This window comes from Naumovozyma castellii, chromosome 1 (genome assembly GCF_000237345.1).
Source record: "Naumovozyma castellii chromosome 1, complete genome".
In the NCBI taxonomy this organism is placed as follows: Eukaryota; Fungi; Ascomycota; class Saccharomycetes; order Saccharomycetales; family Saccharomycetaceae; genus Naumovozyma; species Naumovozyma castellii.
In genome coordinates this window covers 292,086-316,997 of record NC_016491.1, presented here as the reverse complement: position 1 = coordinate 316,997, position 24,912 = coordinate 292,086, and the positions used below count along the sequence as shown (strand labels likewise).

Sequence of the window (24,912 nt, the reverse complement as noted above, 5' to 3'; positions counted from 1 at the left end):
GTAAAGTTTTATAGATTTAGGTTATGTGCTGCTATGTAAATATTATGAGATATGAGAGAACTAATATGGCCATAAACCATTTGCTTCTATAAATTTTTTGTATTTCTCGGAGTGATGGTCAGTATATAGGTAAAAGCACCCATCTTTACCCCATAACCCAAATACTCCATTTAATGGCATCCAGCCTTCCCCACCACCTAATTGAGCACTTAATTTCCTTGCTGCATCTTGACGGCTGGATTCTAGAGGCTTACCAATGGTAAATCCTCTTACGCATAGCATCCCTTGCCTTTTTGTGATATCTAAATCATTCAAAGTGGCAATTAGTTTACCCTCTAAAGATGTTGATAAAGTACCAAAGCAAATAAAGTTTTTATTTACTGAATCAGAGAAGACTCTATAATCATAAAAGTTGGTTTGGAATATGGGGCCAAATATCAGATATGGGCAATATAATTCAATAACGATTCTTGAACCAAAAATGGCACGCAAGGAATTCAATTGTCTTGTGTCTAGAGAGTTGAAATATTTTTCCTTTTGTAGTTTTGGTATAGATGATTTGAATGTTGTTATTTGTTCTGTACCTTCTAGAGAATCAGCCACGAATATACATCTCAATTGATCCAATTCTGGTAACGAGTGTTTACCTACCTGAGTAAATATCCCCTCGCTAATCAAAGTTTTCGAATACGATAATTTTAGCCTTTGTAGGATGGATATTGGTGGGTCTTGGTTCTTGACTGAATCTGCTAGTTTCTTCAGGGAATCTAATTCGGTTAATAGTAATGTTGTTGTTGTAGGAATGTTTCGCATTGTTAACGTTTGATCAATAAATGAGATAGAGCCACCATGAAGTAATACGGATAATAGTTTAGTCCACATTTGTAGGGAAATGTTCGAATTTTTAGACGTATCTCGCAAAAGTATTGTTAAACAATCTTTCCCAGTAATTTCATGATTCATGGGGAAACCCTTAATGAAAGTGGCTAAACTACTCACTAGGTTTAGTTGTGAGAATTCTGTAGTCATATTTTGGAAGGATATCTTTAATAGTGCTTTTTTATCATCTAAATTATCATCTGGTGGTGAATATCTGAAAACTTTGTCTTGTTTATAATCGGAGATCAGTTTATCAAAAGTAATAACGTTTGAATATTCTAAATGGTTACCATTTTTCCCAGTTTTAGGTTCGCATATAATGATCAACTTATACCAATCTTTACTTTCGCCCAATCTTTCATATTTAGACCACGAATCAATGGCCAAAACATCTAAGCTTTCGATTCTCTCCCTTGGAACTGCATTAAGTATATGTGGGACACCACCATTACCAGTGACACTTCGAAGCATTGCAGCAACCATAAGAGCGAACCCTGAAGAGGAAGCAACAGAGACATTAATTCCAATATCCTTAACATCTTTAAATTGTTCGTTTGATAGTATCGTGTTTATCATTCCATTGATGCTCTCCAAAGAGGTGGAATGGTCTTTTCCAAAATGCAATGCTAGTTTATTAGTAGATACTTCCATAATAGCCATCCAAACATCAGCAAAGTTCCCATTTCTAATCTTATACCCATGGGAGATGCCCAATCCGGTAGTCAAAGGGAACCCCTGTGGTGCCAGAAAGTTCCTGTAAACAGCAGTTTCGTTCTCCTTCCTCACAGGGGAGATATTGGATTGCTGATTCAGAGCTACTTTGCTCAGGTCTCTCTTGAAGTCCAGCAAGAACGAATTGATGAACCTGTCCGTGAGGAGCAGGATGACGAGGGCCGTAAGGACCAATTTCAGCAAATCAAACCAGAACATCTTGCTGCTCTGGGAGGATGCAATGCTGTGAACAGACTGGTCAATGAATGAATGGCCCTCCTTTAATAGTGAAATTCGTCGTTCATTGTTGGCTAAACGAGACGCGTAAATCATTCAATAACGTTACCCTTTTTGGTTTACGCGTTTGTGAAATAAAATTAGAAAATTTGCTGGTTTTCTTTGTCATCGACACTTCTTATTTAACATTAATGGATTGGTGCTCAAGTAGAGACTATTGATCCAGGAACGTTTACCATAGCTAACAAGAAACAATAAGATAACTAAAGTAGATTGATGAATAACCAAGTCGTGTTGCCTCAGATGAAATCCATCTGGCTTGATGAAGATCAAGAGGTGGAGAAGCTGTACGGTGGAGTGCGGGCCCAACAATTCCTTGGGGTAGATGACGATGATGAAGACATGGGTATCAAGGTGCTCAACAGTGACAAACCTCTTTTAGAGAACAAGAAATTCCAAAACGTGGCGAAGTACAGAACCATGGTGGACAATGAGAAGACAGGAGCCTCAAATATGGCCACCCTCCATGACAATAGTGGCAAAAAGAAGAAGAAATTCTTTGGAAATTTGTTTAACATAAGTATGAGCAAGGAGTCAAGAAGTGGCTCAGCATCTTCTAGGAAGATATCGAATCCCTATGATTTCCAACATATATCTCATGCAGATGGGAAATTGGATGGCAAGCCACTTACAACAGAGGAGAAACAGATTCTGGAACAACCTCATCAAATGCAATTACAATTACCCATCTTTCAGGACAACTGGGACGTCAATAAACGTGCTTCGAAAACCAGCGACAAATTATCTGTTCCAAAATCAAGACCTCGTTCTAATGAGTCATCTGTATATTCCAATGTGACAGTGGACACTGGACGAATTGTCTCCTCGGCCACTATGGCTACGACCTTTTTGGAAAGGACCCCTTCGTTTGATAAATTACATTGTAAGTCAGCAAAGAAGATGAACCATTACAGAAATCAATCTGATCAAAGTGATGTCTCAGTAGAATTTCTAAAGAACTATTCGTTTCCTACGTTATTGGAAGATAAACCAATAACGAGTTTTAATGGTACTAAACCAACATTGAATAAACATCAATCATCGCCACAATTGAACTTGGAGGGAACCATGTTTGGAAACACTACTTTTCTAAACGATAAAAATATGGTCAAACGGAGTAGTAGTGGTGCGACGAGGGTATCTGTGGATGATGTACTCCGATACTATCATGGATCCAGTGACACAAATTCACCTCCTCTATATGGATATGAATAATCCATCTACATTCACATTCCTATAGACAATATAAACATTCATTCGTTCCAACCTATCTCGCATTAAACATTATCTATCTACGACTCCGACGATATTTCTTTGGTTATTTTATACGCATAAAAATATATATTCTAAAACACATTCGTAACCAAACCTTTCAATCTTTTATTTCTTCCAGCAATTCATTCAACCTTATCTTACAGTTGATCAATTGTGTGAACAGAGGAATACAACCTTTAAAGTTGGACTGGCATTGTCTTAGACTAGACGGAATCATTAACCCACCACCAAACATGGTGATTGGGTCTCTGTATACAGTATTTTTCTTCTTCTGTGTCGATCGTTGCTTCTCTTCCTTATTCTTACCTTTCCTCTTCTTGATGGTAGAATCGGTGGCATCTGGTTTCTCCTCTAGAGACCCATCATCACCATCATCATCCGTTTTCAATATCGGCTTCTTTCGAATAATGTCAACTTCTGGTCTTGTACTTCCAGTAATCTCGACTGTGAGTTCTCCAATGTACGATTCGTCCCAATAATCCACCCCATACGATCCACGCAATGAATCCTTATTGAAATAGTTGGCTCTACTTAAATTATGGAACCCATCGGACATGGAGCTTTGTAATTGTTCCAAAAGACTATCATACTCCGCCAATAAACTTACCAATCGAACATATGGTGCATCACCATTCGTATCCATTGCCTCTCCCATCGTTTCTCTGATATTATCTTCTGTCGGTAGAGTAATTAGTCCATTTCTGGTTGACTGCATTTAATGAAATTTTTTTGTAAGAATTATTATTGAATTATTTATTTACAAGAGCAGATTCATTACACATCGAATCATAAATACACACTACCATTACGAATCAGCTAGCTCTTTCCTCTGCTCTGCTTCCCACTTAGCTCTATTAGCTTTCCTCTTCCTTTCACCTCCAAAGAACGATTTCTTCCCCTTTTTCAACTCTCTGACACGCTCTTCATGCCCTTGACGTAGATTCTCGACCTGTTTCAACACATATTTCCTCTGTGCTACAGGGACTCCCTTCTCTTTCAAAATCCTGCCATTCCAAGAAAACAGGTTGTTCCAATCGTTCTCATAAGTCTCCGTCAGCTCAGAGCACTCTCTTCCAATCCTAGTGAGAAACGCACTCACGTCGGGGAGTTTCTCTGTTGTGGGTGGAACCACTCTCTTATTTACGGCGAGAAGCCTCGTTGTAGTACTAAATAGACGTGCACGACCGATCATCATCGTTCCTCTTATTATTTTGTCTTGTTTGTCTTTGGAATGTTTGATTGTGTAGTTGGTTAATAAAAGAATCCCTTCCGATAAATCTGGAAAATATCCATCCATGACAAGAACAAACGACGACGCCAAACTGCAATGAACACACCACTGGATGAACTGCAATGGAAGTCTCCGGAATGGATCCAGGCATTCGGTCTCAGGACAGATAATGTCCTGGACTACTTCTCCGAGTCTCCCTTCTTTGAGAAGACCTCCAACAACCACGTCATAAAGATGCAGAGACAATTCTCTCAGGATCCGGCACAACAATCTGCTGCTGAACAGGGACAGGAGTTCATCCCTACAGGTACCAACCCTACTGCTTCCACACTCTTGAATACAGACGACTTCTCGTATTTGAATAAGGATCCTATAAGGAAGGATCTTCTGGGAAAATATCCGTTGCATTTCGTGCTGGAACAAGAGTTGAAGAAGTTGAAAGGGATAGAGTATGTCCTCTCCAACGTGAGGGAACCAGATTTCTGGCAAATAAGAAAACAGTACCGCTCTCAACCTGGTAACAAGATCGAAACTCTGCAAAATTACTACATTATCGGAGCCAATGTGTACCAATCACCCACTATATTCAAAGTCGTACAAAGTAGACTCCTGTCTTCCACGTTACATCTCTCGAAGACCCTGGATGACATATATAAGTTGACGGAATTCAAGCCTTCACAAGGGATGCAATTCATCAAGCCTCCCATGGCGCCGACGACATCCAATACGTCCAATGCCACGAGTAACAATCCAGCCACTACGACGGCAGGGAATGTGAGTAGGAGTAGTGGACCACCCACGATGGTTATGGGTGGTGGACCACAGCCTAGTGGAGGAGCAGGAGGTTTGCATACGGGTACGATGGGTGCGGTAAGCACGTCTCAATATGACAACTCTCTCAACGAGAGGAACAATCAGGATTCTATCTCGAAGGAGATGATGAATAAGTTGATCTTGACGAGTATCAAGTCCACCCCAGAATATATATAACAAGTGTTTGTGTGTTTAACCGTGATTTATAGATTGTGTGTATATATGGCATTAGATAAGAAACAAGGAAATTAAATGAAATTTCAGCAACTTTAATTAAGAGCAACAGAACAACAAAAAGAACAAAGAGGCGGTAATGGATAGGACTGATACGCCAGATGCTGAGGAAACACCTCTTCTTTTTGATAAGAGGAAACCCGTCCAGGATAAATTGACTAAATATGGGATTATTGCCATCCTATTGATATGGGGGACAGTACTCTTATTTAGGGTCATCCCTTCTTTACCAGGAAGGAAATTTAAATTGGCTCATTCCAAGACCACTAAGAATGGACTACAGAAGATTTCCTTTGAGAATGTAAGGAAGGACTTGTTTAAACCCAAGATGCAGAGTTTGCAATGGTTGAATACTCCCGAGGCTAAGGAAAATGACAAAGGTTTATATGTGGCTAACATTGATGATCGATACGTGATTAAATCAGTATTTGATAGAGGTTATTCTGAGAGTTTGTTGAATAGTAAGAATTTCACTTTCCAGGGAGTGGAATATAAAGTAGATTCCATGGCAGCTGCACCGGATTTGTCACAGTTGATAATCAGGACTAATACAAAGCAAAATTGGAGGCATTCCACTTTTGGTTCATATTTTGTCTATAATAAGACAAGTGAAGAGTTTCATCATATTGGTGATGATATTGCTTTGGCTAAATGGTCACCAAATTCTGTGGATATGGTCTATATACAAGGTAATAATATGTATTTGTACTCCACTGAGTCTCATACCACAGTGGAAACCATCACATCAGATGGAGATGCTCGAGTGTTTAATGGGAAACCAGATTGGGTTTACGAAGAAGAAGTTTTGGAGAGTGATTGTGCCCTCTGGTGGTCACCCGATGGTCAATACATTGCGTTTTTCAAGATTGATGAATCTCAAGTAAAGGAATTCACCATCCCATATTATGTGCAAGATAAGGACGATTTATATCCCGAAATGAAGACAATTAAATACCCTAAGAGTGGGACGCCTAATCCTGATGTGGATCTTTGGATTTATAGCATTAAGGAGAAGGATTCATTTCCTGTGAATGTGAACCATCTTTCCAGAGAGAGTTCACCTGTCTTAATCACTGAAGTTGTATGGGTAGGTGAGGAGAACTTAATAATGAAGATTAGTGATCGTTCGTCTGATATATTGAAAGTTGTTCTCGTCGATACATTGAATAAAGAATCTCAATTGGTAAGAAAAAATCCATCTGAAGGTGGATGGTGGGAAATTACACACAATACGTTATACATCCCTAAGAATGACACATTAGATAGATTCCATAATGGATACGTTGATCTTTTCCCCGTGGATGGATTCAATCATCTCGTCTATTTCAGTTCTTTTAATTCTTCCAAGCCAATTATATTAACAAGAGGTGAATGGGAAGTGGTAGGTGGACCTCTAGCCTTTGACCATGAATTAAACCGTATTTATTTTATTGCCACTAGGAAGTCATCAATTGAAAGACATGTCTACTATGTGGAATTGCATAAACCAGAAGAAATACACCCAGTTACAGACACTCTATCCAGAGGCGTCTATGGAATCTCCTTCTCTGCCGGTGCTCGTTTTGCGCTATTATCGTACAGGGGCCCCAAGGTACCATATCAAAAAATTATTGATTTCAAATCGAAGGAAAACCTTGATTTTGGTGAACTCGACGGTAATATTCTTGGTAAGACCTTATATTACCTTGAAAAAAACGAAAAATTGAGAGAAATTCTGAAGGAGTATGACGTTCCAAAAAAAGAATTCAAAGAATTGAACTTAGGTAAAGATGACGATGGTGAGGATATCCTAGTCAATGCCTTTGAAATTCTCCCTAATGATTTCAATCCAAAATTGAAGGATTACTATCCAGTATTTTTCTATGCCTATGGTGGACCCAATTCTCAACAAGTTCTTCAAGGATTTTCCATTGGATTTAACGAAGTGGTTGCATCTCAATTGAACGCCATTGTTGTGGTGGTAGATGGTCGTGGTACAGGATTTAAAGGGAAACGATTCCGTTCCTTGGTGAGGGATAATCTTGGTGAATACGAAGCCATTGATCAAATATCTGCAGCCAAGCTTTATAGTGCGAAAAAGTACGTCAATGCTAATAAAATTTCATTATTTGGATGGTCATATGGTGGTTATCTAACATTAAAGGTGCTGGAAAGAGACGCTGGAGAATATTTCAAATATGGGATGGCTGTGGCACCAGTTACAGATTGGAGTCTTTATGATACTGTTTACACGGAAAGGTACATGCATACCCCACAGGAGAATATTGATGGATATGTTAAATCCAGTGTTCACAACGCCACGTCATTTGGTAAAGTTAATAGGTTTTTGGTTATGCATGGTACAGGGGATGATAATGTTCATTTCCAGAATACGTTGAAATTCTTGGATCTCTTGAACTTGAATAATGTAGAAAACTACGATATGCACGTTTTCCCTGACTCAGACCATGCTATTAAATACCATAATGCTAACAACATGGTGTACGATAGATTGTTGAATTGGGCTGGTAAGGCTTTCACCGATCAATTCTAATTGTTGTTTGGTTTTTTTGCAGGGAGTTTTCTTAGGGCGCCATACTATGACATAATTTCATCTAGAAAAATATAGTTAGTTAAACACAAAAAATTTCTACTTTCTCAATGTATTTCCATCTTTGTATAAAGGTCGAGGAACCTAATTACCAATTTTGCAGACATGTCCAGAGAGGATTATGGGACAAGGGTGGCTATTGAAACTGAACAAGAAGATAAGTTAAAGCCTGAGAATAAATTTAAATATAATGAGGAAGAAATGGCAATGCTTTTGGATTTCCAAAAGCTTGCTAAGAGTACCAAGGACCCCTTCTATAATATACTGGGTTCTTTGTCTAAGGATTTTTTGGATAAAGAGAAAGAAGTCGATGAATTGAAAAAACTATATCGTGATCAATCAAGTTTAATTTCAATACAGGACAAGTGTCTAGCATCTGCCAGTATACAAATGGAATCCATGCAGAAAGAAATTGATGAGTTAAACCTTGCAATTGAAAAATTTTACCTTATTTTACTCGAACGAAGTGTCGAGAAAGGGGAATTGGAGAATGATCTACTGTCTCTAAGGGGTGAAGCAGATTCATTAATGTGACACACATAAGATGGGTGATTGAATATATGTTTTAAATTAGTACATTACATACGACTATATGAACGAATGAATAGATAAATGAATAGTGTTCTTTTTTCTACATACAGGAAACATTTAAATGGAAATATTGACAGACGCTAAAATCTGGAATTTTAGTGGGGGACATCATATTTATACCTCGAAACCATATCCTCTCATACAAGCCTTGTACTTATCTATAAACTCTTGACAGCTAGCAGGAGTTTCATCAGCCTCGGTATTAAACAGTAAACACTTATCTCTTTCCTCCTTTTCTGGTTTACACACGCAGCATGGTTTTGGTTTGTCCTCTTGAGCTTGCTCTTGTTTCTTTGTTTCGTCGTGACACGATGGAGTTGTATTGGTATGTAGTTCTGACATGATATTTGTTATATGTTCTTGTTATTATTGGAATAGCAGTGGTAAGTCGTGCCCAACCAGATCTTCAACTTAGTCATTATATATAATTTAACACTCCTTTGATGTGCAGAGCGCATTTTACGGAGTGGCGGAAATCGCGCCAAAAGGAGCAAATAAACAACGTCACAATATGCGTATACCCTTCATTCTGGGCTCTGATGTCGGTAGAATATGGAGTTTATTGTAACTATTCTAGCAAGTGTTATTGTTGTTTTTTACCACACTACAAAATTTTCAACATTTCATTCTTTTTTTTGTTGTAAAAAAGTAAATTAGAGGAGATTTTCAAAACATGGTAAAGGCCAAGCTCTAGCTGAACTCAAAGAGAATATTGTGTCAGAGAGTGTGTTATTGAAACTAATCTGTTGAAAATGATAAATATGCTGGAACCGAATATTCTACAAGATGGATAGGATACGTCTATCAAAGAGCAAGTTGTTCCACAAAGAATGAAAAAGAACAATATAGAAAATGATCGAAAATGAAAGAGTAATTTTAGAGTTCGACAAAAAAGTTGTAGAACATTCTAGAAAATTCTATGATCAAAATAGGCTTATCCGACGACGTCTGAATATCTCTGGTTTCTATGTGAAGAAAATATTTCTACCCAAATGGAAAACTATATAAAGGGTAAGAAATGTTAGAAAGAATGTATTGGTTAAATATTAGTTTAGATATTATATATTTTATTATATAGAAAAAACCACGAAGAAAATATTGTATATGAATAATAAAAATGACTGAACAAAGTAACCCTACCATTGCTCTACAAGATAAGGAACACAAATCTTATCAAAATAAATTAAAAAAGGTAATTAATTATTTATTAGCTTTTTCAAAAAGTTGATAATTAACTCAACTTAATCACCAAATAAAAATCCATTTAATTTCCAAAAAAATAAATTATTTACTCTCGACAATAATGTTATCGATACTGTGTTATAACGCTTACAAGTAACAGAGTTATCACGAGACATTTCCTTCTGTTTAAAGGAAAAAATTACCAGACCGGAACAATTTGTTTTTCCCCTTTGACTATATTCTTTCAATTTGACCAATATCTTATTTTCTTTTCGAGTTAAAAGTTCAAGCTGAAGCACGAAAACATCAGACATTCCAATTTTTTTCAATAGGAATATCATGAATAGCCATTGCTGGCCTTTTCTTTCCTGACAAAAATGTCTTTCGTTTTGCTCTGCTTTCTCTGCTTGACAAGTGGGTGTGGAGCTTTTTTTCTTAGAAACATTTTCACGTCTTTTAGATATCTTTTTCTTTCTAGCCTCTTTGTTGCACTCGTTTTCACAAAATAAAATATTGAAGATCTCATTCAACTGGCAAGTGTTGTGAACTTGGATCGTCCATGGCTTTCTGGTTTATAAGTTGTTTGGTTTAAGGATCCTCCCAATAAACTCAGTTGATAAAAGGAGTTGAATACCTTAACATAAAAGAGATTAAGAACATAAGACCTTTTTAGCTGATGTGTTTTTGCTTTATTAATGGGGTGTCAAACTGGAATTTTCTACTTCACGCGACTTGAATTAACTACGAAAAGATCATACCTAGAAAATTTAATTTGAATTATTTCTATTAGTTATTGTATTGGAGGCTAAAATATAGCTGCTTTTCATACCTTTTTTTGAGTACCTTAAATCCATTGAGCTTGCTTTTGAATGTGTCTCCCGGACTTTTCCTTTCTTGGCAATGCCTGTAATTTTGCTGTCAACTTGGGAAAAAAAGTCTGATCAAACGGCTGAGGTAAGAACACATACACTAAAATATAACATTATTTACATACATACATACATACATATACAATTACTCAATAACTATGTTGATTATACATACGCTAAGGCTGCCAAAAAAAATTCTGGTTATTAGATGCAGAAAAAAAGCAACCAATGAAATAGAATAATGCAGAAGGACTAAAGAAGGGAAAATACCACCGAGCAATTTTCTTGGAGTTAGAAGCAATAATAAGAAAAACCTTGAGCATTGTATGAACTTTTCCTCTTGAGCTTATGTGTAGTACCAAACCCAGAAGGATCAGTAACACCTTAGGATGTGCATAATGTAACACCCTAATAGAATTATATACTGTTTCCCTAAATCATTTCACCCCTCTATTAACAAAAATGGGGTTCTATCTCCAAATGTGGCATTGGCTAGACAAAAATACTGTGGGAACTTTCACGTACGCATGCGTCTCATGTTGTTCCACTTTTGATCCCCAGTAATTTCATAACAGGCGCGGCAGTCTTTTAACCATCAGCTAGCACCGCCCACAACATCTTGAAGGTGTGTACTAAAAATACACTTTGTTGCAGGCATATTTTACCCTCAAGTATATCTGCTCTTCGTCATATCTCCACCCTACTTGGACGAGCCTCTCCAAATTCTTTAGATTAGGTTCACAATACCACCTATTAAACCTTGAAGTTAAATGTTAAATACGGAAAAACAGTATTCTTTCATAATAATTATTTTAGTAGTCACTTATATTGACAAGCTTACATGAGAACTCATTTTTGAAGATCATTATATTGTAAGTTAAACAGGTAAAAAGATAGAAATCACACGTGTTAGTAATCACTTAAAACTTGGCCCAAAAGGAATAACACTGGGTCAATTAGTTTTTTGAGAAAGTAGTTATTTAGAATTTTCATCCCTTCATTTACTCTGGTTCAATGTTGAAATTTTCCCATATTTTACGGCGCTTGAAATCATTTTAAACGAGGTTGAAAAATTTTCTGATATTGAATAGTTTAAGAAATTCTCGATGCGATGAGATGAGATGAGAGGAACTTGAAATTATTACAAGTGTTAAGAAATTATAATATAAATCTATACTTCTGAATTGATAATCCTGTGTCAAAAAACAGCGAGTTTATTATAATGAAGAAGAACTTTAAGAATCTAGATTTTGTACCCACGATTAGTGATAGTGAAGATGATATTCCTGATTTAGATGACAATTCTGATGTTGAATCATCAGCTCCAGTTGAAGTAAAGAAAAATGTATCCTCCAAGAAGCAAAAGAAACAGAAGAAGGGCAAAAAGGGTAATTCTAATCAATTGAACGCGCACGGTGAAGACGAAGTTCATGAAGATTTGAATGAAGACTTCAATTTTAATTTGGATGATGATGACGAATTTAGTAAAGCTTCTGGATTTCAAGGATGGGACTTCGATGGAAATGATAAGAGTAAGAATGATGACGTTAAAAAAGATGTCGATTTGGAAAAGATTATTAGAAGAAAAGGTGGGTTAATTAAGATGGCCCACATTGAAGGTGAAGATGATGACCAAGACGAAGAATCTGAAGACGATCAAGAACAAGACGAAGATGAACTTGCTCTAGACGGATTCGGCATGGGAGCCAAGGATGAAAAAGAAGAAGATGGAGGTGAAGAACAAGAACAAGATAACTCTGAAGATGAACAAGAAGAACTAACTGCAATTGGAAATTCTGACGATGATGAAGAAGAAAATGAAGAAGATTCGGGAGAAGCCATCGAAAAATTCTATGCTCCAGCAAGTGAAGGTGATGATGCAAAGAAACAAACATATGCAAATTTCAATAGTCTATCATTATCACGTCCGGTCTTAAAAGGTTTAGCCACTCTTGGTTACACCAAACCCTCTCCTATTCAAAGTGCTACTATTCCGGTGGCTTTATCAGGTAAAGATATTATCGCAGGTGCTGTGACAGGGTCTGGTAAAACTGCCGCGTTCATGATTCCAGTTATTGAACGTCTACTATTTAAATCTGCCAAAATAGCAGCTACTAGAGTCATCGTGTTAACTCCTACACGTGAATTGGCTATACAAATTTCTGATGTCGGGAAGAAGATTGGGAAGTTCATTAATGGGATAACATTTGGTTTAGCAGTTGGTGGTTTGAACTTAAGACAACAAGAACAAGAACTAAAGGCTAGACCTGATATTGTTATTGCTACGCCAGGTAGATTTATTGATCATATTAGAAATTCGGCCAGTTTTAACGTTGATTCGGTGGAAATTTTGGTCATTGATGAAGCTGATAGAATGTTAGAAGAAGGTTTCCAAGAAGAGCTAAATGAAATTATGCAATTATTACCAAATAAGAGACAAACGTTACTTTTCTCCGCCACAATGAACTCTAAAATTAAACAGTTAGTAAGTCTTTCTTTAAGGAAACCAGTGAGAATTATGATCGACCCTCCAAAGCAAGCTGCATCCAGATTAACACAAGAATTTGTTCGTATTCGTGCGAGAGATCATTTGAAACCTGCATTGTTATTCAATCTAATCAAGAAACTGGATGGATATGGACAAAAGAGAATGGTTGTTTTCGTCTCTAGAAAGGAAATGGCACATAGACTAAGAATTATTCTTGGTTTGTTAGGTATGAATGTTGCTGAATTGCATGGTTCGCTATCGCAAGAACAACGTTTAGAATCTGTGACTAAATTTAAGAGTTTGGAAATACCTGTATTGATCTGTACCGATCTGGCATCTAGAGGTTTGGATATTCCAAAAATTGAGGTAGTTATCAACTATGATATGCCAAAGAGTTATGAAATTTATTTGCATAGAGTTGGTCGTACGGCAAGAGCAGGAAGGGAAGGTCGATCAGTCTCATTTGTTGGTGAAACTTCTAATGAAAGAAGTATAGTAAGGGATGCTATCAAGAGCGTGGAGGAGGTTTCAAAGATAAAGAGTGATGGTAGTAGAGCTCTCGGTAGGCAAGTAAATTGGAATCAAGTGGAAGAGACAAATAAGTTGGTTGAAAAAATGTCAGATACCATTGAAGATGTTCTCGTGGAAGAAAAACAAGAAAAAGAAATTTTAAGAGCTGAGATGCAATTAAAGAAGGGTGAAAACATGTTGAAGCATAAACAGGAAATCCAATCGAGACCTAGAAGAACCTGGTTCCAAACTGAAGCAGAAAAGAAGAATGCAAAGATATTTGGTGCTCTTGCTAAAAATAAAAAAGAGGTTAATAGTAAGAAGAGAAAAAGGCAAGAAGCTCTAGAAGAGTCATCAGGTGCCCGTTCCTATAAGAAAACGCAGAAGGATCGTACAACTGAACAAGAAAAGGCTTATAAAAAGCAAAGAGGTAATCCAGGAAAGAAAAATAGTAAGAAGGGCAAAAAATAGAATTCTTCAACCCATATGGACCAAGTCTAATAATAATCGTCATCACATTCTGTATAATAATATGTAACCAAAGTTCCCATGGTAGGTATCTTTACAATAAATTAATCATTCATGATAAAAGTCTGTGGAAACACTTCTTAAAGTTTCTAAGTTCATAAATTCGTCGTCGTCATCATCTATCTCTGATTCAGATAATTCTAGATCATCTGTAGTATTCAGATTTATCATTTGAACGTTCTTCCTCAAATCTATTAATGTCTCAATTTGATTTTTGGTCTCTGTCGATATTCCTGTCCTGTGTCTTGATGGCGAAATTAATTGTAAACCATCTAACCAAATATAGATTGCTTCCTTCGTATCTAAAAAGAACCTCAGTATCTTTTTATGAGCCTTGTCTGACAATCTGACATCAGTGTACACATGTTTGTGAATCAAATTGACAGTATTGGCTACTTTTGGGTTTTGTTTTCCTACGCCTTTACCATCGACTCCATCAAAGGATAACTCTTTCTTTTCGAAATAGCAAATACTCTTTATAGGTATCACTAATGTTTCCTTAGTTTTCTTTTCAGAGGATGGTTTTGTAGTTTTCAAAAGATTTGTACTCGAATGACTTATCGTATTATTTTCTCCCACGACTAATATAGTATTTTCCTCGACAATAGGTGTCTCTTCCGTCTTCGAAGCAAACTTTCTAACTAGTAAGTTAGCATGGTTATCAGAGACAACCATGAAGAAAAGCTTAGGGTCTTTAATTTTCGAATCTAGAGGATTTTCCGCATAGACCCATGTACCCTTTTGTAATTGTAATAGCCTTTGGTGACGAACATAATCAAGTACCTGAGTTGATAATAACTCATCAAAATCAGAAATATGAGGTGCCCATTTCTTGTAGTGGATTGCCTTGATCTTATCAAGTTGCCATTTTCTAACTGCTTCATAATTTGTCATATCGATGATATCTAGAGCCTTTGTCATATTTGATTGATCTTTGGAGGACGCCGCCGATGGTAGTTGTGAGGGATGCATGGAGGATTGAGGAAACTTGGAGAGTATTATTGTGTCATTAATCTTTTCCAATATAACTGGTAACAAATCAAGCAAAGAGTTTAAGTCTTCTGTAGATTGAGATTTTGATTCTATCCAAAGTCTAAGTTGATTGCACATTAAAGAGTACAAAAATGCTTCTTTATTGATAATGAAGCATGCAATATGCGGGTTCCTCATAAAATCGTTATCATGTAAAGAAAAAAATGTGTGTAGTTCGTCTGATATTCTGAAAATCGCCTTATATAATGGAAATGGATGTTCACCAAATAAGAGTTGTTCTGAAAAACTTTTCTTAAACGTTAGATTTGAATTCTCCAAAAATATAATTAGATCGTATGCTTGTAAGAGGTTTAAACTAGACATCTCATGATATTCTTCATTAGTTTCTTCAAATTTAAGCTGAATCCCCTTCGTTTGAGTAATTGTATTATTCATCGCTTCATGTAACCTCTTAACCAAAGGTGTTGCATACTCACTTAATTTTATAGAAATTAAGAAATCGCAAAGCTGCCTCTTGACAACAATAAACTTCTCTATAATGGCAGCCGAAATTAAGGCATTGTGTGATAATAGTAATGTGGAAACGATACGTTGGAAATCACACTCAACCATCTGAAACCAGAGTGAGGGAATTAGAATTACAGCTGCTTGGATTGCATACTTAGAGAGTGCCTCCATACATCTGATGTATAACGAAATGCATGCTATTATGTCGACGATAACGCCAGGCGATTGTCTCATGGAGACTTTTGCTAAATTACCAATTAAATTATCGAATATCATCCTATTGGAGTCAACATTTGAACAGAGCAGTATAAACTGGTCCTTATATTTATCTTCTGACGAGAGAAATGCCTCAAATATAACAGTAAGTGATGAAGTGAACACCGGTACACTCATAATTGGTAGCAAAGATACAAATATAGTCCAAAATTTAGAATCTGCGGCAATATTTTTACACAGAGCATCTATATCGCAAATGCTAATAAAGTCATACAATATATCATTTATCAGAACCGCAATCGCCCTTGTAGTATTAATTTGGTGTCCATACTTGCAAATGATGTTATAACATTGAATAGATTTGTCATAAGGGAGGCGTTTACCAATATTTGTAGAGTAGGCCTTCTGCTGTTTTTGTTCATCTAATATGCGTTGGAGATCGTTTATTTCTGATATGGAAGATGCACATGAGGTAGGAAGATCACTGGTCGCCTTATTAGATGTCATATTGGATAGTTAAAGATGATGATTCTGCCTATTAAGCTTCAAAAGTTCAACGTTGGTCACTTATTGAATCGAGTTTTAGGGATTAACAGATGTGATATTGGCTACTGACGAAGAACGTTTTGGAACTTGACCTTCTACCTTACATTGAAACTTTTTGACATATTCTGGCTAGAGATATTTATTTGTTCAGATTATTTTAGCGCTACCCGGACTTACTATGATAATAAACTCGAGCGCGATTTGAAACTTTCTACTGGTTACTTCTCTATCGGTTTCCCTAATATTTTATTTCAAGGCTATAGCTACAATCAATAAAGTTACCACATTGGAATCGAACTATCAACCTTTACCAATTTGTTACGAATTGAGTGACCGCATTGAGAATATTTCACAGTAACAAGCAAATAAGGTTCCGTATTGAAAATGAAAGATACAACTCGAAATCAACGAATTGAAACTTCTGGAAACGCTACAAGTAGAGAAAAAATAAGGAGCATGGATTATGGAAATTCTGCTCTCAACAATGACGAGATACCATTTTTGGATGAGTATGTTAATAAAACATTACCGCTACACCTACAGAAACTGTTTCTTGATAACCTCAAGAAGAAGAATTTAATACCGCACAACGTATCTGATACAAGCAGTTTCATTTTGACACCAGATATTCTAAACTTACAGGGTTTTCCATCATTGCCTGGGAATATCGGAGCAGGTTCCTCGTCATCGTCGATATCTTGGACATTTGCCCAAGGTTTTATATTTGGTCAAATTAGTGTGATAATATTATTTATTATTTTCATAAAATTCTTCTTCTTTTCTGAGGGTTCTTCCAAATCTAAGAATCCTCCGATAGCACGATCATCTGATACCTCATCACTCTCTGAAATCAACCTACTCTCTATCTTAAAGAGAGGCAAAAAGGATAGTGACACTGACTCAGATGATATTTCAAAACCTGGAAACGCAGACAACTTAAGTGATGAGCAATCTCAAATTATAAACTCCATTTTGGAAAAAACATATTACAATACCTCTGCAGATAAATCTGAGTCCTTAGATTGGTTCAATGTATTAGTAGCCCAAATTATTCAACAATTCCGTAATGAGATTTGGCTAGAAAAGGAAACTGTAATAAAATCACTTAACAATTTTTTGAATGAAAAAGATTTGGGGGATCTTCTGGGCCCTATCACAATTACAGAGATTGATATTGGGGATTACTTCCCAATATTTTCTAATTGTAGAATTACTACAGTATCCAATTCTGTTGGTAAGAAAAATTTACAAGCAAAAATTGATATCGACATGAACGACCGACTTGCGTTTGGTGTTGAAACCGAATTAATGCTGAATTATCCAAGAGCAGCATTTGCTACTCTGCCTATAAAACTTAATGTTGCAATCGTAAGATTTCAAGGGTGTTTAAATGTGTCCTTCACAACAGCCGAGGATTTTATATCCAAGAGTTCCGATACTAAAACGACAACAGAACCAAATAATGAGAATGATAAGAACGAAAGAGACGATGAGAATGGATATAATCTCATTTTTTCTTTTTCTCCTGAATACCAGATGGAATTTAACATAGAATCAATGATTGGATCTCGAGCAAAACTGGAAAATATACCCAAAATCTCATCACTCATTGAATATCAAGTGAAAAAGTGGTTTGTTGAACGATGTGTCGAACCAAGATTCCAATTTGTAAAATTACCCAACATTTGGCCAAGAAGTAAAAATACAAGGGAAGAGAAGACAACCCCAACGGATAATTTGAATAAAACTTGAACCCGTCAGGATCTACTTTTTCTATTTATCGTTTAAATACACATTACCTAATTTATCAACCGAGAATTTATCACAATTGCAAGCGACATCATAATGTTTTTCCAAGTGCTCTTGTTCCTCCTCACCTATTCCTTGGTCATTGTTTAGCAACCATATCTCGTCATGTTTCTTTTTGGTGTCAATTAATGGAATTTCAAACTCTTTCAAATTGCATCTTGCATCGTTATAATCGGTTTCAGCTAAATCTCTGGACTCTAATGACTGATTTTCTTTGATATAATATAATGGCAATTGGTTCCAGCGCGATAGATAGACAGTAGAAATCTTGTACTGTGTTATAACAGTCATAATAACTATAATAAAAAGACAAAAGGATAACTTGTACGCGTTTGAAATGGCAAAGATTCCCATAACACAGAATTCCATGCAATATAGGCCTGTATAGAGCTCCATTAAAGCATGCGAATATAATTTACCAAATGTCTCTGATTTATTCTCTTCGTTATATTGAAACTCGAAAAGATATTTGAATGAAAAATAGACAAATGAAAACGACACACAACATAATGGAAGGATTATGGGTGCAATTACGCTATAAATGAGACCGATACACCCCAAAACGGAAAATATTGGATAAATTGTTCCCCATTGGAAAGATAGCGACCTAGTCAACCTTTCATATCTTTTATGAGGAGTATACATAAATGGTCGATAGTATAATAATTCAATTAATAATTCCTTCACTCTGATGATGTTACCTCCAGCGTAAGCAATTCCACGCATCAATATAAATGAACAGAAAAAATTTGAACTTTTGGGCAAATCGTGGGCTAATAAGGTGGGAATGCTAACTGGGTTATTGAGTAAACTTTCAATAACGAAAGATATTCCTGAGGAAATTGTGAGAACCAGAAATATATGAACAAATAGGAAAACGAAAAACCAATTTTGAATATCGATTTGAATTGCAGCTCCCGTCTTGCAGGCCCTCAAATGACTGAACCATTCAAAAATAAAAGGAACAAATTCAGTCAAGAAAACCAGAGTCATTACTGAGAATACACTCATTACCATATCCTGAACAAATTCAGAATTTTTACTAAAAAATTTAGGAAGAGGGATTGGTGAATTGAAAAATGGAAGTTGGGATATAAGTCCTATGGTAACAACAGGTAATATCCACCCGACAATGGTTAAAGTTCCCAATAGACTTGCTAATATTGAACGGAAGAACATGACATATGGAGATTTTAATGCCAGGTTACCCCACTTAATGTCACGAGGATTAGGCCCGATAATAATATTATTCCACTCGTCATTATGGTGTGATAGTAGTAGTTGACCAAATATATGAGCTGTTTTTACAGAATCGAAATTGATAAACACTTTTTTGAAATAAGATTTTGAATGAGAACTTGTACCAATAAGCTCCTGATGAGCTGTTTCCAATCCATAGTAGTTGTCATCCCATTTATCTGCCATTCTTCTATAATGCTCTAATGTTTCTTCAAAGGCGATGTATCTCTCCTCAAGAAATGGAACCTTTGTAACTTTTAATTCTGGCAAATAGTGTAAGAGACCCCCATCTCTATTACCCCAATGAAGGGAAAATGTAACATTAAGTAAACGTCGACAAGTCTTTAAACGAAAAATCAGCTTATTGAAGTGGAATTTGAAATACTTTAAAGTCTTTGGCCTACTTTTCTCAAAAATCTTTTCTAAAATAATTTCCATTGATATAATCTCCAACTTTTCTTCAATGCTGCACAATCTTTTCCAAATATTATGGCATTTTTTGTAATCTTTGGGAACAAATTGGACATCCATTATTTGACCTATTAAACTAAAATATTCAACAATTTTGTTCATATCCCTTGGAACATTATCAACATAAAGAACGGTTTGGTACTTATTCCTCATAATTTCCTTCATAGATACACTAACACCATACCTTAATTCAGATTTTAACATAATATGGAACCAAATAATAACAAATATACATATTACCAGATGAATAATGAGGATATTGGGCTCAGATGGTGGGATTATATTTGACATATTCAATCGATCCAATAAATGCGGTTTAAATTGGTTGTCATCTCCTGTTTGAGAATCTAATTTCAAGTTTTCGGCTAGTAAGTGAACTGGGACTAAGAATGGTATATTAACGAATGATAAAATAAAAAATAGAAGCATTAAAAACCTCAAGAATCTCAGAAAAAAATACCCATCAATACCGGCTTTGTCTTTGTATTTTTCAATTGGACTTAGAAATATATCTTTAATCCATGAAAAGTGCCTTCCAAACGACGAACTATGATCCTCATTACCATCAGAAGAATTTTCTTCTAGAACTTTATTTGCTTGGTAAATTGTTTTTAATTTTGTTCTGAGTAGAAGAAAGATGAGGAGTTGGAAGAAAAAGAAAAGGACAGAAACTAATATTCCTGAAAGAAACCTCTGTAAGGAAATCCCTACGTGATGATGTGCAGACCCTGTTCTTGTTGTATTTAAAAGCTTAAAAAACATGTTTTCTGTAATATTCCTAAAACTTGATTCAAAGGTGTTTTCTTCAGGAGTAAATTTCAGCATCAATTGGGTAGCATGTTCATTTTGGGCAGCCAAATAGGATTGTAAATATGTTGAAATATTCACATTGCTTTCAATAGTTTCTGTCATTTTCTTTGTTTGTATGTGCTCTTTTTCTATTTTTATTAAATAAGGCTAATTCATAGCATTTTTTTTTTGGTATAGCTATGGAAAGTCGTCGTTCACCTTATTTTACCATTTTCAAATTTTGTGACATTTGTGGACGTCAAGCTTTCATTGTTTGAAACAAACAATAGAAATTTACAATGACAAAGGCGTTAATAAAAAAATAAGTCCGATGCTACACACCGACTATGTGACTTTTTTCTTATAATAGACCAATAACCACACTATTAATAGGGCTATTTAGCGTTATATAGGCATTGAGTTACAAATGTTTTATGTGGTGTACGGATGTTATTCACATCTTTTTAGAGCTTAGAAGAACTCAACATCAAGAATCTGTGGTTATGGGAATAAAATTAAGCAAATCCGCTCATACTAAGCTAGCTAATGAGTGTTAATGAGTTTGCAAATGCACAAAGGAGTCATTATACGATTATCCCGGACGTGGATCTCGAGGATCCAATAGTGGTTGAGACGCATATTCCATTTGTTAAGCTACTAGACGGAAGTGAATCAGATGAGGCTGTTGAGAAAAGATGGGAGCTATACCAACAATTGCATTCACACTTCCATCAACAAGTAGATGGTATTATTGCTGATGTTGAAAGTGACACAAAGAAAGGGATATCGGAGATATTATTTCACGATGAAGAAACTTGGAGCAGGAATCCATCGTTTAATACACTGTTTCTATTGGGATCGGACAGTTCCACCGATATTGAATTACCTAGTAGTTCATCCTCGACAATGAATGCATTAATTGACCTCACACCCAAGGAGTCCCCAAATGTAAGAATGATGCTTCGAAGATCTATGTTCAAACTTTTATCACAAGCAGATTCTATTGTAAACAATGGAACACTGCGACCAAAAAATGAAGAAATAAATGATACTGATGTGGAAGTAACTGATAGTAAGCCTCCTGGGGATGTATCCTATGATTTATCATTAGTGGAAAATTTCAAAAATATTTTTGGTAGAAACCTAAACATGATAATAAATTTTAAAGATGTGGATTCTCTTAATTTTCAGGCTCTTGATAATTTTATCGTTCTTCTAACTAGTGCATTGAAGCATTCCCATACTAGGATAAGTTTAGTTTTCAATATTAACACGAACCTATCAAATTTTGAAAAAAATTTGAGGCAATCCACGATCAGATTATTGAAGAAAAATTCTCATCGATTAGATGTCTCAAGCAATAAGGGATTCAAATATGGAAATAAAATATTTAAAGGGTTTTTGGACACAGTGGATGGCAAGTTAAATTTGTCTGATAGATTTGTGAAATTCCTAATTCAAAAGATGGGAAACAATGCAAATCATAACTTGCAACTACTGACGAAAATACTTGATTATGCATTGATGTCATATTTTTTTGAGAACCCATTTTCGGTTTTTATCGACCCAGTTAACGTCGTGTATCTTAATGAGGATTATTTCAACATTCTGAAGAGATGTCCCACGTTCATGTTCTTTATTGAAGGTTTGGTCAAGAATCAGGCTTCCTCAGCAGAAATTCTGGGTCTATTAACAAACTCTGATTCTGCTTTAGAAGAATTTTTTACTGAATTTTTAGTTCGTGATAATCCAATAAATGGACGTGCTGAATTTGTAGCTACTTTTTTAGAAGAAGAATTGAAGATTAAAAATTATAATTTAATCGAATTATATTATAATTTACTTGTTGGAAAATTGGAAACTTATTTGGATCGCTGGCCACAATGTCAGATATATAAGGAAGAATTAATGTTCGAACCAATTGACACAATCTTTCAAGAACTGTTCAAATTGGATAACAATAATGGGCTACTGTCACAAAGTTTATTCCCATTTTATAGGACTAATTTGGAAGATAACATGTTAAGTTGGGAACGAATCTTACCTCCACCATTAGAGGCAGAAACCATAAAAGAGGAAGCCAGTGATCAATGGAAATTAGAACAAAGTATGGGACCTGGGATTGGACAACTCTTCAAATTGTATAGGGAAGCCAATGCTTATATTAATTTGTACGACTTCTATTGTGCCTTTAAAAGTACTCTTCCTAGAGAACATTTAATGGGGTTCACTTCTGAATTATCAAAATCAGAGAAAAAGTTGCAGTTATTCCTACAGAAGTATGAAGATGAGAAGACTGAGAGTGACGATTCAGTGTTTGATAAGATAGCATTAATACTTTTTATGCAAGCTATATTTGATCTGGAACATATAGGCATCATCAGCTCACAAAGTTCAAGAATGGGTGAAATTGTGGATAAGTGTATTTGGAGAGGTATATAGAACATAATTAGCTAAGAGATCCTTCTGATGTTTTAATTTGTTGATATATAATATATTGAGGTAATATTTGTAACCTCCATATTCGACTATGATATAACGTTAATTTTATTCGAGAGTTATGTATTTCTTTTGATTATTTATCAGTTACAGTTAAATTAATATTCTTCAATAGGAAGAAACTCATGAGAGCAACAAAAATGTAAATAGCAATAGAGACTGGCTTTTTATAGAAAGCTGCTTGAGTATATTGATATTTGATTAATATTCTGCCATCAGCAATCTCGTTGGCTAGATTTTTGAAGTTAAAAGTAACTTTTACGTGACCCTTGTTTAAATCAAAGTATGATTTTTCAGTGTTCAAAGAAAGATTAACAAATGGAACTGGAGCGTCCACGTTGGCAATCTTGGCACCTTCTGGCAAGTAAATGGATAATTGGGTATTATCATACGATGAGTCCTGTTGACCATCTAACAATGGAACAGATAAGATATACATGTCTTCTTCATCTGATACACGTAAGAAATCAGACAATTGATTAGTCCATCCAATAGTAAAATTATAATTCCATCCACCAAAGATTGGGTATCTTGGTTTCAAAACAAAGTGGTCTTCTTGAACATGAGATGTGGAGACCATTCCAACCAAATCAGTATAATAGTGACCGAAAGAACCCTTTGGCAAAATCATTTCGATCAAAGCCATGTAGTGAGTTCTCTGTATAGAAAGCTTTTGCTGTTGATCCTTCATTAATTCCAATCTTGAAAAACCCTTCTCTAATTTTGCACCTCTGTTTGTCAATTCATAATATTCTTCAAATTCTAGAGTGGAAGCCCAATGAGACACCCAAACGTCTCTCTTCAAGAAAGTAACGTCACTCAATGGTGCATTATGAAGATAAACTACATTCACAGGCTCCTCCTTTTCAAATGGTTGAATATCATTCCAAGGACCAAAAACGATAGACTTTCCTTCAATGGAACCTCTTAGGTTTTCATTTTCAGGAAGATTGATTTCTTCAAAAGAGTCACTTCCTGTAATGGAAAATGTACCTTCGTAAGTACGATAAGCAGAAAATGGTAATCTATCAGTTTCTGTCAATAAATATTGGTCGTCGGTAATGGCGATATGTTCAGGATATGGAATCCCGACAACATTATAATAGATAGCTGCAACAAATGAAAATTCTTGATTAGGTTCAATTGGGGTAGGAATATGCACCACTCCATAAGAGGCAAAATCACCGTCATTGAAAACAGTGATATTAGGGACTAATTGACAGTTCAAGTATGTATCTGTCCCAGGAATAGCTGCTGTGAAAATGGATACTTTCCCAGCAGAATGGGCTGGTAAGGCAAGGTAATATTCACTAATTGGGATGGAATCAACATTTTTCACTCTCAATGCAATCTTCTCTGCGAAATATCCCTTGGTGACATCCAGGACACGTTTGTATTCCAAATTTTCCCATGATGCAGTCGGAGTAAAACTCTCACATAGGACTGTTCTGAAACAAAGTGCCATTGTGGCAAACAACCAATAAAAGATATGAGTATTCATTATCGGTATGTATGTCCTTCTTAATTGATACCAGTATTAAGTAGTAGAAGGGTGCTGGATAGCTGTACTAGAGTGTTCGTCATAACTATACGTAACGAACAATTATAAGCTATGCTGTTATGTTCAATAAACAGGTTGTTCCTC

At 35.7% G+C, this 24,912-nt stretch overlaps 13 protein-coding genes across 13 annotated transcripts; 6 read left to right on the top strand and 7 right to left on the bottom strand.

The window, feature by feature from the left end:
- Positions 1-60: 60 nt before the first annotated feature.
- DDE1 (Dde1p) lies at positions 61-1,923 on the bottom strand (the record flags this gene model as incomplete). Its single annotated transcript, XM_003673065.1, has 1 exon — positions 61-1,923. One exon carries the CDS (start codon positions 1,921-1,923, stop codon positions 61-63), a length of 1,863 nt encoding a protein of 620 aa, XP_003673113.1.
- A 180-nt stretch (positions 1,924-2,103) lies between these two features.
- Positions 2,104-3,102, top strand: GIC1 (Gic1p; the record flags this gene model as incomplete). Its single annotated transcript, XM_003673064.1, has 1 exon — positions 2,104-3,102. The coding sequence occupies one exon, from the start codon at positions 2,104-2,106 to the stop codon at positions 3,100-3,102; it is 999 nt and encodes a 332-aa protein (XP_003673112.1).
- A 157-nt stretch (positions 3,103-3,259) lies between these two features.
- VMA22 (Vma22p) lies at positions 3,260-3,877 on the bottom strand (the record flags this gene model as incomplete). The annotated part of the gene is made up of 1 exon (XM_003673063.1): positions 3,260-3,877. One exon carries the CDS (start codon positions 3,875-3,877, stop codon positions 3,260-3,262), a length of 618 nt encoding a protein of 205 aa, XP_003673111.1.
- A 90-nt stretch (positions 3,878-3,967) lies between these two features.
- Positions 3,968-4,354, bottom strand: FYV4 (mitochondrial 37S ribosomal protein mS41; the record flags this gene model as incomplete). Its single annotated transcript, XM_003673062.1, has 1 exon — positions 3,968-4,354. One exon carries the CDS (start codon positions 4,352-4,354, stop codon positions 3,968-3,970), a length of 387 nt encoding a protein of 128 aa, XP_003673110.1.
- A 135-nt stretch (positions 4,355-4,489) lies between these two features.
- On the top strand, positions 4,490-5,383 carry MED6 (mediator complex subunit MED6; the record flags this gene model as incomplete). Its single annotated transcript, XM_003673061.1, has 1 exon — positions 4,490-5,383. One exon carries the CDS (start codon positions 4,490-4,492, stop codon positions 5,381-5,383), a length of 894 nt encoding a protein of 297 aa, XP_003673109.1.
- Positions 5,384-5,519: 136 nt separating this feature from the next.
- Positions 5,520-7,973, top strand: DAP2 (dipeptidyl aminopeptidase; the record flags this gene model as incomplete). Its single annotated transcript, XM_003673060.1, has 1 exon — positions 5,520-7,973. The coding sequence occupies one exon, from the start codon at positions 5,520-5,522 to the stop codon at positions 7,971-7,973; it is 2,454 nt and encodes an 817-aa protein (XP_003673108.1).
- A 762-nt stretch (positions 7,974-8,735) lies between these two features.
- Positions 8,736-8,963, bottom strand: COX17 (copper metallochaperone COX17; the record flags this gene model as incomplete). Its single annotated transcript, XM_003673059.1, has 1 exon — positions 8,736-8,963. The coding sequence occupies one exon, from the start codon at positions 8,961-8,963 to the stop codon at positions 8,736-8,738; it is 228 nt and encodes a 75-aa protein (XP_003673107.1).
- A 2,931-nt stretch (positions 8,964-11,894) lies between these two features.
- On the top strand, positions 11,895-14,141 carry DRS1 (putative ATP-dependent RNA helicase; the record flags this gene model as incomplete). Its single annotated transcript, XM_003673058.1, has 1 exon — positions 11,895-14,141. One exon carries the CDS (start codon positions 11,895-11,897, stop codon positions 14,139-14,141), a length of 2,247 nt encoding a protein of 748 aa, XP_003673106.1.
- Positions 14,142-14,246: 105 nt separating this feature from the next.
- On the bottom strand, positions 14,247-16,421 carry LMO1 (Lmo1p; the record flags this gene model as incomplete). The annotated part of the gene is made up of 1 exon (XM_003673057.1): positions 14,247-16,421. One exon carries the CDS (start codon positions 16,419-16,421, stop codon positions 14,247-14,249), a length of 2,175 nt encoding a protein of 724 aa, XP_003673105.1.
- A 423-nt stretch (positions 16,422-16,844) lies between these two features.
- On the top strand, positions 16,845-18,212 carry MMM1 (ERMES complex subunit MMM1; the record flags this gene model as incomplete). Its single annotated transcript, XM_003673056.1, has 1 exon — positions 16,845-18,212. The coding sequence occupies one exon, from the start codon at positions 16,845-16,847 to the stop codon at positions 18,210-18,212; it is 1,368 nt and encodes a 455-aa protein (XP_003673104.1).
- A 21-nt stretch (positions 18,213-18,233) lies between these two features.
- SPO75 (Spo75p) lies at positions 18,234-20,891 on the bottom strand (the record flags this gene model as incomplete). The annotated part of the gene is made up of 1 exon (XM_003673055.1): positions 18,234-20,891. One exon carries the CDS (start codon positions 20,889-20,891, stop codon positions 18,234-18,236), a length of 2,658 nt encoding a protein of 885 aa, XP_003673103.1.
- Positions 20,892-21,314: 423 nt separating this feature from the next.
- On the top strand, positions 21,315-23,210 carry ORC3 (origin recognition complex subunit 3; the record flags this gene model as incomplete). The annotated part of the gene is made up of 1 exon (XM_003673054.1): positions 21,315-23,210. One exon carries the CDS (start codon positions 21,315-21,317, stop codon positions 23,208-23,210), a length of 1,896 nt encoding a protein of 631 aa, XP_003673102.1.
- A 133-nt stretch (positions 23,211-23,343) lies between these two features.
- On the bottom strand, positions 23,344-24,768 carry OST1 (dolichyl-diphosphooligosaccharide--protein glycotransferase subunit OST1; the record flags this gene model as incomplete). The annotated part of the gene is made up of 1 exon (XM_003673053.1): positions 23,344-24,768. One exon carries the CDS (start codon positions 24,766-24,768, stop codon positions 23,344-23,346), a length of 1,425 nt encoding a protein of 474 aa, XP_003673101.1.
- Positions 24,769-24,912: the final 144 nt, after the last annotated feature.